Below are 13,556 nucleotides of genomic sequence, written 5' to 3' on the forward strand. Positions count from 1 at the left end.
TTTGGCTGTACATCGTGCACTTTCCATTTATTTGCAGCGCACCATGACCTTCTGCAAGTTGGATGCCATGTTTGATTCCCATGGGCTGGCGCGGGGGAGGTGGGTTCAAGCCGTCTCGCTCAAATTTGTCTCATTCGATTAAGTTGCTAATTTCCCATTCATATTCCTTGGGTGGTCAGCAGGTTCCGAGTGCTATGCCTGGGAGGTCTACTAGGGGTGTCTTTGCCACCTGAGTGTGTTAATTGGGGCTGTCATTCAGGACATTTGTTTTGCGGGCACTTGGGCTCAGCCCCACACGTTCATGTCCCACTACCATTTGCAGGTGGTTGGCGATGTGTCTTCTGCTTTTGGTATTGCAGTCTTGAGTTCTGTTGGTCCTCCTGCAGTGTAATAATTGGGAGTTTCTATTTTGTATCTTGTGTTAATTAAATCACCTGTTTTGGTTGATGGTTGTGTGTTAGCTTGAGTACGTACTTATTACATAGGGGCTGCAGGGGCGGCTCTAGGCTCATGGAGGCCCTGGGCAGGGAGCGTAGGTAGCGGGCCATGGAAGAGGGGGGGTCAGGGTGTTTGGAAGTGGAACAGAGCCGGAGGCCGCCAAATCCCTGCCAGGGGCCGCCACGCAAAGATGTATCCATCCTCAGAGGATTAATATATTAAGGATATATATTGGCGTGGTGGCCCTGTGCAGGTGCACAGCTTGAACATGCCTAAGGCCGCCCCTGGGGGCTGTGAGAGGAAGATGGACAAGAAGTTAATTCCCGGCTACTTACCGGTAATATTCATTACTACAAGTCCATGTATTCCTTGTCACAGTCCTGAGTCCCACACGCCTCTCCCTGTGTACCACTTATTTCTGTCTGTCTGTTTGTTTATTTCAGGACGTCCTTCCTAGGAAATGAGCCATTTGTACTAGGGATATGGGGGGCATTTTGGAGTGGTAAGGCAAGACAAGATTGGTGGTTAGGTTCTGCATAAAGGAGGTAAACTCATTACGTAAGAATTTTGACAAGGAAGACATGGAGTGGAAGTAATGAATATTACAGATAAGTAACCAGGCAATGCTTGTTGCTTGTATATTGCTTTTGCACTTTGCCTTCATTGGCGGCCCACACAGCTCATATAGAGGGAAACTATTACATATTTTCTTCTGAATTGCAACCTTTTTATTAATAAAACATCTTAAAAATGTTTTCTAGTTTGTTAGAATGTTTTTAGCTTCCACTTGTTATTTTCTTTGAACTAGATAATATATACATTTAAGATATTCACAGTTGAAAATGGCATATCTCATAATGACTAAGCATACTAAGATACATGACCAGGGATGCATGCTTAGATAATTGTGTTAGGTCTGCGAATATCCTTCAAGCTCTAATATGTGTTATACTTTGATGGTGTCGGTTTTAACAGTGAGTTCAATTTCCTTGTGGTTTCCAATTCAGATCAGAGGAGGAAAACTTATGATGTCCCACACTAAGAAAAACGATGCTGGAATGTATATCTGCGTGGCTACAAACATGATGGGAGAACGAGACAGCGAACCAGCAGAGTTGGTAGTGTTTGGTGAGTACACTGAGAAAGCATTTACTAAAAATGAATATGCTCTCTTTAACTCTGTATGCATTACTTTGGTAACAGGTAAAAAAAATCGAGACAAAATGGAGGGGGAAGAACAGTTGTCTGTGTACGTGCTTTAATAATCAAACACATTTGGTTCTACAGAGGGCCTCAAAAACCAGCATTAGAATGGATCTTTAAGCCTTAGGGTGTCTAGGCTCCCCAAATTCCTCCTGCATCACTTCAAGGAACCCAAAGAACAAGTTACTTGTTAAACATGATACGTTTCAGTGTCAAAGGTTTTGTAAACAGAAAAGAAGATATAGGGCCAGATGTATCAAGGCTTTTGCGACTCGCAAGGGCCGAAATTCGCAGAATTTCAGCCTTTGCGACACGCAAACGGCCGATTTGCGATTTTTGATATGTATCAAAAAATCGCAATTTAAGGAATCGCAATTTTTTGCGATTCCTTATTTTGCCATACCATTTAAGGAAACGCAAATTTTGCGATTCCTTAAATGATATGTATGACACATTTTTGGTTTGCGAATTTGTGTTAAGAAATCGCAATTTACCACCAACTTGTAGTTGGTGGTAATTTGCGATTTCTTTTAAAAATGCTCTGATTGGCATTTGTAAGGGTGGCATGTGACACTCATACATGCCCATAGGGCATGTATGTGTGCCACATGCACACACATGTAGATTTGAGGGGTGCAGCAGGGTGTCTTTGAGACACCCCTGCACCCTTGAAATAATTCTCAAATTGCGATTAGCAAATTGCGAATTCGCAATTTGAGAATTATTGCACTATCATTCCTATGGGCCTCCTGGCCCATAGGAATGCATTGAAAATTATTCTTTATTTGCGAATTCGCAAAATGCGAATTCGCAAATAAAGAATAATAAGGAATCGCAAAAAAATTGCGATTTTGTACATACATACCGTTTTGCGAATTCTAAATAGCGATTCTCAAAAAATTCGCTATTTAGGATTCGCAAAACGGTATCTTGATACATCTGCCCAATAATAGTAAGACAAGAACAGAAATTAGCATTTATACACTTTGTTGTGTTTTTCCATACCAAACAGCATTTTTAGTTAATTCTTTTGCTAAACCAAGACTAGAGGTAGAGCAGGAAAAATGGGATGGTCAGCCTATAAGTAGTGTCCTGGCTTTTCCAATGTTATGTCTCACTTTATTGAAACCTCTTATGATTTGTTGTTCGATCAGCATCATAACAGTCAGGCCTTGCACTCTGTCTATGTTGTAGGTGTTGGGGGGGTTGAGGAGAGCAAAACAATCGCTTGCCCTCAGAGCCAACTGCTTCGGGCAAGAAATGAAAGGAGATCTTTTCTCAGGTAGTGTACCTATTTCGGGTACCTGGGATGCAGTTGAGGCATTTGACATACTCTTCACCACAACCATGCTCATGAAATCAATTTAAACATTTGTGCCACAAAACCACCCTTTACTTAGGTTTGTGGTTCTTACAAACAAAAGCGATTTTTTTCAGGTGTTAAGCAGGTTTGAGGTCAGTATAAACCCCACACTTGATTTTAAGCACACGAATTTCCTACTTCGTAAAATATGTTTGAATAATAGTGCTCTGGGACCATGAAACAAGCAGTCTGGTAACATTCTTTGTGACTGACGTGCACCAGGGAATTTTGTATGACTTTTGATGGTCTTCATGAGTTTTCAGTATGCTGACAGTTTTTATATCCAATAACACAAGATTACCCAGAAGCACCTTCTCTTTACCATAAATGGGTTGGGACTGTTCTTGTCATCTTCCATTGTTCCATGGTGCCCTCTTTCTTACTGAAGAAAGGCTGTATTCTCAGTATTTATGTAAGTCATGAGCAAAATGTGTCTTCCTTCCTCATGTAAAAATGAGACTATGACTTTGAATGAAATGCCTGATTATAGCAATACACTGCACTCCTGATTTTTATATATATATATATATATATATATATATATATATATATACACACACATATATTTTATATATATATATATACACATATATATATACATGTATATGTATATAAATATATATATATATATATATATATGTATATATATCTATCTATACTCCAGGTTGCCCGCAGGTAAGAACGCACTCCAACAGAAGTTCGCTTCAAGCTTTTAATAAGGTGGTACTGCTTCTGATACACTTTCAGCCATGTCGATGTTAGCCTGACGCGTTTCTGAGCTTCCTGCTCTCTTCAGAGGCTCGACATATTCACGAGCCGCATCTGACACGCCCTTGCAATTATCATTAAATAACCGCCCTCCAATGGGTTACTCCAATGAGTTTGATGCTTGCTGTGCCATGTAGTTTGTGTCGGATGCTTTTCCCTTTCAAAGCCCTCCGATGGGCCTCAGAATGAATGGCAGGCTTAAATCCTAGTGACCGTTGTCTCACATTACAAGCTCTGCATGATTCGAAGCCCTGTGACCCCCTATGTTCCCGGGGTGGTGCAATCCTCCACGGCCGGGCGGCCGCTTTTAACATCAAAGCTCCAGGTTGCCCGCAGGTAAGGACACACTTCGACAGCAGTTCGCTTCAAGCTTTTAATAAGGTGGGACTGCTTCTGCATTCTGATACACTTTCAGCCATGTCGATGTTAGCCTGACGCATTTCTGAGCTTCCTGCTCTCTTCAGAGGCTCGACATATTCATGTGCCGCATCTGACACGCCCTTGCAATTATCATTAATTAACCGCCCTCCAATGGCTTTCTCCAATGAGTTTGATGCTTGCTGGGCCATGTAGTTCATGTCGGATGCTTTTCCCTTTCGAAGCCCTCCGATGGGCCTCAGAATGAATGGCAGTCTTAAATCCTATTGACTGTTGTCTCACATTATGAGCTCCGCATGTTTCGAAGCCCTGTGACCCCCTATGTTCCCGGGGTGTTGCAATCCTCCGCGGCCGGGCGGCCGCGTGTAACATCAAAGCTCCAAGTTGCCCACAGTTAAGGACGCACTCCGACAGCAGTTCACTTCAAGCTTTTAATAAGATGGGACTGCTTCTGCATTCTGATACACTTTCAGCCATGTCGATGTTAGCCTGACGCGTTTTTGAGCTTCCTGCTCTCTTCAGAGGCTCGACATATTCACGTGCCGCATCTGACATGACCTTGCAATTATCATTAATTAACCGACCTCCAATGGGTTACTCCAATGAGTTTGATGCTTGCTGGGCCATGTAGTTCGGGTCAGATGCTTTTCTCTTTCAAAGCCCTTCGATGGGCCTCAGAATAAATGGCAGTTCTAAATCCTATTGACTGTTGTCTCACATTACGAGCTCCGCATGATTCGAAACCCTGTGACCCCCTATGTTCCCGTGGTGGTGCAATCCTCCGCAGCCGGGCGGCTGCATGTAACATCAAAGCTCCAGGTTGCCCGCAGGTAAGGACGCACTTCGACAGCAATTCGCTTCAAGCTTTTAATAAGGTGGGACTGCTTCTGCATTCTGATACACTTTCAGCCATGTCGATGTTAGCCTGACGCGTTTCTGAGCTTCCTGCTCTTTTTAGAGGCTCGACATATTCATGTGTTGCATCTGACACGCCCTTGCAATATCATTAATTAACCGCCCTCCAATGGGTTACTCCAATGAGTTTGATGCTTGATGGGCCATGTAGTTCGTGCCGGATGCATTTCCCTTTCAAAGCCCTCCGATGGGCCTCAAAATGAATGACAGCCATTATAGTTAGTTGAGCTAACTATAACTCGTGCCCCCACCAATGCGCTGCTGATGATGTCACATATTACGTCACTCATGACATGGTCAGTGACATAACTGATCACATCACTCATGATATCTCAAATGACATCACTGATGACATCATTCAGTGACACTGTGTTTCTGAATAGTTCAAGTATGTTTTAATATATATATATATATATATATATATATATATATATATATATATATATATATTCACTTAAAAAACCATAGGTTTCAGGCCTTATATAGTTTGGAATTAGCATTTAAAAAACCATTGAAATTGCTCCTATATAGTTAGTTGTACTAACTATATGTCGCGCACCCGCAATTCACTGCTGATGATGTCACATATTACATCATTCATGACATGGTCAGTGACATCAGTGATGACATCTCAAATGACATCACTGATGACATCACTGATGACATCTCATTTGACATCACTGATGACATCACTGATGACATCATCCAGTGACTGTGTGTTTCTGTAAAGTTTAAATATGTTTTACATATTGAAGAATGAGTGGATGTATAAGTGTCTGGATGACGGATTTAATAGATGCATGACAGACTGTATGAGAGAGTGATTAAATGTGTCTCACTGAGTGCATGGGTTAGTGACTAAACTGTCTTAATTTGTGCATCATTTTGTCTGTTGTTCTGTAAACTGCTGCATGTGTTGATCAGTAGCTATATGAGTAACTATATGGGTAATTGATTGGTTGCCCAAGTATTTGTATGGGAGAGTGAGTGTGTGTTTGTGGGTGGCTGGGAGGTGTGTGACTCTGTGCATAGATGTGTGAACAGTTGATTCACTAAATGTATGGGTTCAAAACTGCATGTGGAAACAGCTGTATGGGTGGTTGAATGTGTGATTGAGTGTATTGGTGAGTAAATGGATATCTCAGTGCTATATGTCAAAGTAAGTACATATGTAAAACACAGTACATGTGAGAGTTGACATATATAAATTACTGTGTATAATAGCTAGTGAATGTGTGAGTGGCTGCATGGATCATTGAAAACTTGTATCAGTGATTGCATAAGAGAGTAAATATGTGTTAGAATAAGTTTCAATAAGTAAGATGTGTATAACTGTATAGTTGAGGAAATGGAGGTGTGATTGATTCTTTGCATGACTGACTAGGTGTATGAGTAACTCTATGGATGAGTGACAATCTGTGAGTGTCTGTTTACACTAAGTGTATCTAAGGTTATATTAGAGTCTGAACAGATTCATCGTATTATCACATGAATGATGTCATCAGGGTTGTTGCCAGTGATGTCATTTGAGTTGTCATCAGTGATGTCATCAGTGATGTCACTGACCATGTCATGAATGATGTAATATGTGACATCATCAGCAGTGGATTGCGGGTGCGCGATATTTAGTTAGTGCAACTAACGATATATGTGAATTTCAATGGTTTTGTGCGAGTAAAATAAGGTTTTGAAAATGCTAATCTCTAACTATATATGGTCTATAACCTATGATTTTTTCAGTGAATATATATATATATATATATATATAGTACGTAAAATTTTTATTGTATATGGTTAATAAAAACCTTTACAAAAAAGGAGAGAATTTCAAAGAACTTAATCCATAAAATAAATAAGAATGCATCTGCTGACAGGTGACCATTTCAGAGTAAAAAAAGTCTATCTTTCATTATCTAGCTTCAAAGTCTTTTGTTTCAGTGAGACTTTGTATTTTGTCCCATTGGTCACCTCTTTTTCGTTTTTCATCAATAGGAGGGTCACTTTCTGAAAAAAAACGGGTGGCCCTGCAGGCTATCTACAGCTGTTCGCTGTTCAATACTAGCATGACTGCTGACCGACAAGTTCTGATGTGGAAAAGGCGGAATATTTGAAGGAGATAATACCGTCTCAGGTTGCTCAGAGCGGGACAGATTCACAAGACGTGGATCAGGGATTCTTCAGCCAGACCACAAAGTCTGCACAATGATGTTGGCCATGTTTTCCGCCATGCCGGGATCTGGTCTTTTGTGGTATAGGTTCCCAGCCGCAGTTGTAATAGCATTTGTTGCATTGATGGTGTTATGTAATTGACTAGGTATGGTTGCGGAATGCTTCTGTCGTACGTGGCCAGTACCATCCATCCGTGTTTTTTCTTGGCCAATGTTGCTTTGTCAGCAATCCTGGATTTATGTTTCGCCGCACCATTGGCAGCTTTTTTAAAGGCCGCGAAGGTATGTTCATTGTTCCACGTCTGTTGCATGTCAAGATTTTCCAACGCTTCTTCCAGTGTTTTTTCCATGCCTTTTTTCCTTTGGTTTGATTGTTGATTTCAGTCCAACAGTGACCCATCAGCGTGTCCTCTTGTGCTGCTCTTAATTTCCAGCACGTTTTTATTATGGCCGCTTGTCTTGCGTGAATCTGGTTAAGTAATCCGAATTCAAGGCGTACCTGCGCCTGTGATGCAAACTTCGGAATTTGGTAGAGGTATTTGAACAACGCTGACTGTTGGAAATTCAGGAAATTCGCATCTCTGCCTCTGTATAGGTCGAAGCCATACGTGAGGGAGGGTAAAAATTTAGCAGCGATCACTTTCAGCAAGTATTCGTTAGATGGACATGCTAATTTTGTTTTTAATATATTTAGGGCAAACCGCAATTTGATTGCCTGAGATTTTCTGTACAAGGTGTGTTCTTTTAGTAACCATCTTGAATCAACAAGTACTCCCAGATACTTATAGGTGGGACATTGCTCTATGTTGTTTCCCGCGATGTGCCATCTGAATGTTTGCTGCCCTTGGTGAGACGCGAAGCAAACCACTTTTGTTTTTCACAGGACAATGTCGTCGGCATACTGCATACACCTTATTTTGTGTTGGGCTAGTTTTGGTGGGTCGCTTTGAATCTCTGAAATGCTCTTGTCAAGGTCCGCAGTGAAGATGTTGAAGAGGGTGGGGGCTAATACGCATCCCTGCTTGAGGCCAATTCGGGTGGGGATTTTTGATGTTGTCCTGTCCCCATTACCAAATTTTATCTTGACCCAGGTGGATGAGTATAGATTTATGATGGCCCGTAACAACTTCGGGGGGGTACCCCAGTTGGCCATCTTTTTCCCGTAGTATCTCCCTTGGCACTGTGTCGAACGCCACTTTTAGGTCAACAAAACAGGTGTACAGTTTTGTTGATTTGGCCTTTGCTCTCTCGACAAGAAGGTTGAGCGCTGTCAGATTGCATAACGTGTTGGTTCCAGGCCTGAACCCTGTTTGGGTGATTGGTAGGATGTTGTTGCGGCTGATCCAGTCTTCCAGCGCAATCAGGAGATTTGATGCGTATACCTTGGCCTCTACGTCAATGAGCGCGATCAGTCTGTAATTCGCTGGACCTGTGCACGCTCCTGCTTTGAAGATTGGGTGCAAAATACTCCCTCTCCATGAGGAGGGAATGCTTCCTGATTGGAATGCAGGATTGTAAAATGGGGAGAGATATTCTGCGCAGAACGAGTGATCTTGTTTGAAGAGCCCATTGGGCAAGCCATTCGGGCCAGGGGCACCTTTTGGCCTCAATTTATTCAGGACCGTTTGGACTTGGCATTTCGTTATCCAGGTTCCTTCAAAGGTTTGATCTTCTTCGTGCTTTTCTGTCAGCGGGAAGGGGAGAGGGTGTTCGTCATTTGAGACTGCTCTAGATGGTGTATCCAGTCTTCCTGTAGTATATTTGCATTAAAAACGAGGGTTGCTCCATTGGCTACTTTGTTGATTTCTGCCCAGAATTTCCTGTTGTTGTTGGATTTGCTGGCTTCTATTAATTGTTGACAGGTTTCTGTTTGATGTTTTTTCTTTAGAGTCCATACTTCTTTTTTGTATATTTGCCTTAGATTATGTATTTGCTGCCTAATGTCGTCACCCCTCTTGGAGTCTTTCCCTTTGAGTTTTCTAAGTTCCTGATAGAATAACTTTTTTTTTCCCTATTGCGCCCGAGTGAGCTTGTTGTGACTGACAGGGTTTTCTTTTGTTAGTCTGTTTTTGTTGACCAAATTTGTCGGTTAGGAGTGCAGTCATTTTTTCCCAGTTTTCTTGATATGCAAATGGGTTTTTTGCCTCGTCTTCTACCAACATTAGTTTCACATGAACCATGATTTCACCTGCATTCTTTCCGTTCCATGCTAATCGCTTAAGATTATAAAGGGTCGGAGTTATCATCAGGTCTTTTGTTGCTGGGTCCTTTGAGTGTTGCAATCTGAGCTCTATTGCTTGTAGACTGTGATCGCTCTCCAGTTTGTGGATTATTCTGTAGGTAACTACTATTTGGAATACCTCAGAGTCCACCATGGTATAATCCAGAATTGATTGGGCCTTTTTGACAATTCTGGTCGAGGATGCCGGCTGATCCTGCAAGAATCGGCCATTCAAAGTGATCAGTCCGATATCGGCTAACATTTGGGCACACATCTGGCCGTGTTTGTCTTTTTTCCGATGGTTTGTTATTGTTGGAGGTATTATTTTCCAGTACCGCTTTGTACGTTGGATGTCATGGACGGGGTCTCTTTCTAGTAGAAACATGTTTAGGTCGCCAGAAACCACCAAACCGGCCTGTTGGTAAGTGGCTTGCAAGGATTTGAGAAATGCTTTTAGGGACAGAATTTTCTGTAGTTTGTTCTTTGATGCCCGATGAATATAGATATTACATATAACCAATGAGCGACACTCTATGGTAACATGTTGTCCTGAACTGGTGTCAGTCGGGAGCATGATTTTAATACATTGAATCCATGATTGACCTGACTCAATTGACTCAACTGACCATGGGATGCTGGTGTTTAGATAAATCGATAGGCCTCCCGCTGCCCTGCCTGTTAAACCTCTTTTGATGGCGTGTTGTTATATTTCTTTTAAGCCATTTATGTGGTCCGATGCAATTGACCAAGTCTCTTGGAATAATATGATGTCGAATTGTTTAAGGAATGCTATTAGTTCAAAGTCATTTGTTTTGCCTCCCAGTCCATTTATATTCCAAGAGCATACCGTCAGGTTCGGCTTTCATGCTTCATCCCTCTTGATGTCCACTGGGGTTGCCATTGGAGCTAGGACTTTCCGCACCTGGCTGGCGACTCCTGTCCCTCCTTGACGGATGATCCGTAGGTTGGACCATCCTCCCTTGCTGCTGTCCGAGCGGCCTACCGCGCCCCGGAGTATTCCACTGTTAAACTCTGGGCTTGCGTCTGCCAACGTGGATAACGGGCCCGGGTATCTTTCAATTTGGACCGGTCTAATCTCGATTCCCCATTTTGCGAACTCTTCCATATGTTGCCAGAATTCTTTGGCCTTCAAATGATCATTCCAAGTTACCACTGTCATCTCTCTTCCGTTTGGAATTATTTTGAATTCGATGCTTTTGATGTGGATGGTCTTCAGATGTTTCAATGTTTCAATTGAGTTAGTAAGTTTTAAAATGGCGCTCCGGTTAAGAATGTCGTGCTTGCCCCTGGAGCTATAGTGTGGAATAAGTTCGTGAGCAAGTACTTCAGCTGGATGTGATACCTCTGACTCTTCTTTTGGCCCCACCCGCCTGATTTGGCTGGTTTTTTGGGTGTGCTCTCTATGGCCCTGATATAGAATATTTGTGTGAGCTACTGGTTCGCTCTCAAATCCTGGTTGGAAGGGACTTGGTTTCTCTGATCCTTCTGTTGGAGGGCTTTGTTTCGACCCTTTATCCAGAGGATTTTCTTTTTGTAACGGGCTCATCTTTGTAAAATAGTGTGTGATGGTTTTTTGTTCTGTTTGCGGAGGGGGACTAGCCATCCGATTCATTTTTGTCTTTTCTTGCGCTTGATGGGAAACTTTATAATTGCTTTGGATTTCATTTTGGGTTGTTGACTATGGCAATGTTTGTGGGGAAGGGTGCAGACTTAATGCCCCTTTGTCGTCCTCTGCATTGGACACTGATTCTTTACCCTTTTTTCCATTCTGTATTAGTTCTGTTGTGTGGTTTTGAATTGTGTTATTGACCAGTGGGGTCTCTTGGTAGTGGTGCCTTTTCAGTAGTGTTGCTCCTTTTTTTCCTTGTTGTTTGTTTTGTCTAGCTTTCCTCAAGCGTTTTCGCTCGCGTTTTGTTAAGGGGTTAGTTTGTTTTGGTTGCTCGTTTGTTTGAGGCCCTAAGGTTTGGCTGCCTTGATTGGCCGGGTCGTCAGTACCAGTTGAGTAAGCTTGGGAGTTTTTAGAAGTTGCTGTCTCGGTGACTGTGGTGGTTTCTCCCGGTGGATCCTCTGGTTTTTCCTCACTTTTTGGAGTATCCCCGCCGATGATTGCGGAGTTAACTTGGGTACTTCCTCCCGTTTGGGCCGCAGTTGAGTCCTCGCTGGTTGGGGTATCCCTGCTGATAGCACTTGTCGGGGGATTGAGGACGTTTCCTGCACCTGGATCTTCACGCGTTGTGTGGGGCTTATTCGTGTTTTTTCTAACCTCTGACAGAATGTCTGATAGTATGTTTGGCAGCGCTGCGAGATGAACCGTTGTTTCAAGGCACTGGCATTCATGGAACCTTGTGTGCGGGTCTTTCTGCACTCGTTCGATAAGGGAGTTAAACTCATAAATGTTTCTGTCTATTCCTGCTACATGGGAAGCCAGGAGTCTCAAACGTTCGACCTGTAACTCTAATGTTACTGAGTGTTGTAGTAGCGCTGTCGAAATGGTTTCCATGATGCCTATAAATGGAGGCCATAATGGAGCCTGTTGTGGGGGGAAAAGGTCTGAATGGTTACCGCTGGTTTGAGGACTGTAGCAAGCTTTAACCTCTGGTTTATTCCGATCGTAATCTAGTGAAACACTTTCCGGACCTGATCCCGGTGTTGGTGCTTGTTTGTATGCTAGGTTCTGGGACTCTGTTCCTTTTGATGAAAATGCTGTGTTTTGTGAGATGATGGGGTGATGGAGATAGACATCTCCTAATGTTCCTTTTGACGAAAATGCTGTGTTTTGTGAGATGATGGGATGATGGAGGTAGACATCTCCGAGTGGACTTTTTGGTGGTTTTGCTATCACTTCACTGCAGGTTAATTGGCTGGTCTCACTAGAGCTGCCGAGAGCTGGCGATGATCCGGAGCCTACTGGGGATGTTGGTATGTTGTCAGTCTTGGTTGGCTCCTTAGTGCGAGTTGTTGGGCTATCCTGTGCCCTGCAATTTACCAAGTTTGTGTGGGCGTAGCCAGTCGACGGTGCTCCCTCTTGACCTTTCTAAAGAATCTGTGCTTGTGATACCCCTGTCCCACAAGTCACTGATGGCCGTTCCTGTGGGTGTAGGAAGGGCGGCCCCTAGATCGGGGGCCGCGGTACTAAGAAAAGAACCCTGGTTTGTTGATCCTTGCTTTGCTGACAGGTTTATGTTTTTTTCTCTGGTGAGACTGATGTGTCTGTGTGTCTGTACCTTTGGGCGTTGGGGTTGTTTGACGGTTCTCTATTGATTTGAGCTGTTACTGTTACTTTGTCAGCTGTTTTTTGGGGGTAGGCCATATGTTATGGCTGGTGTCTTTTGGAGAGTTGCTCTGTGGCTGCAGGACTGTCGTTGTGATGCCAACTGCCTGAGAGAGTCTTTTGTTGCTGGTGGTGAGCTTGAGTGTCTGTGCTTGCTGCAACGAGGAAGTCAGGAGCATCGGGGATCCTGGGGATGCAGAAGGTATAGACGGTGGGGAGGGCGAAGAGGGAATTAAAAAATCTGTGATCTTGGCGTTTTTGAGGCCAGGGCGTGTTTTTTGGGTCTTGTTAGGGGGGGAAGTAACACTCGAATCTAGCCCATCTGTTGGAGCCTCATCGAATGGATCACTAGATCCTTCCCTCATATTTCTGCGTTGCTGTTGGCGTCTTTTGTGTTTGATCCGCTCTGTTCGAACTCTGCCCGATCTCATGTTGGGGGGTTAAATGCGAGGTGAAGCAGGCCTGGCGCAGATGGAATCGGGGGTTGTTGGATTGAGGTGCCAGAGCCCCCTTCTAGCTTCTCCTTTTTCCTTCTTGCCGCCTCGCTGCCTGGGAGTTGGGTGCCACCCCTTACCCCCAAGGCTTCCCCCTGGTGCTGCTTGTGTCCTTTTCCTCTAAAGCACCACCCAGTGCCTCTGCACTCTATTGGGCGGCGTGCTGCGGTCTCAGGCACAGCAAGTCGGGCGTTGACAAAGTTCAGGCGTGTGTAAAATAATTACCTCGAAGTTATGTGGCCTTTTTTACTTTGCTGTGGATGCCAATCACTGACCTGACCTGACTCCTCCCAAGCTCTCCTGTGTTCGGCGGTGC

The 13,556-nt window shown here is 43.5% G+C and overlaps 1 protein-coding gene across 1 annotated transcript in view; it reads left to right on the forward strand.

Moving 5' to 3' along the window:
- LOC147732751 (roundabout homolog 2-like) overlaps positions 1–13,556 on the forward strand; it is a 1,033,034-nt gene that overhangs the window by 245,546 nt on the left and 773,932 nt on the right. Inside the window, exon 4 of the mRNA XM_086957318.1 lies at positions 1,446–1,566. Within this exon, the coding sequence (XP_086813444.1) occupies positions 1,446–1,566 (121 nt within the window). The remainder of the gene's footprint in view (positions 1–1,445; positions 1,567–13,556) is intronic.

The sequence above is a fragment of the Lissotriton vulgaris genome, chromosome 2_1, assembly GCF_964263255.1.
Source record: "Lissotriton vulgaris chromosome 2_1, aLisVul1.2, whole genome shotgun sequence".
Taxonomy (NCBI): domain Eukaryota; kingdom Metazoa; phylum Chordata; class Amphibia; order Caudata; family Salamandridae; genus Lissotriton; species Lissotriton vulgaris.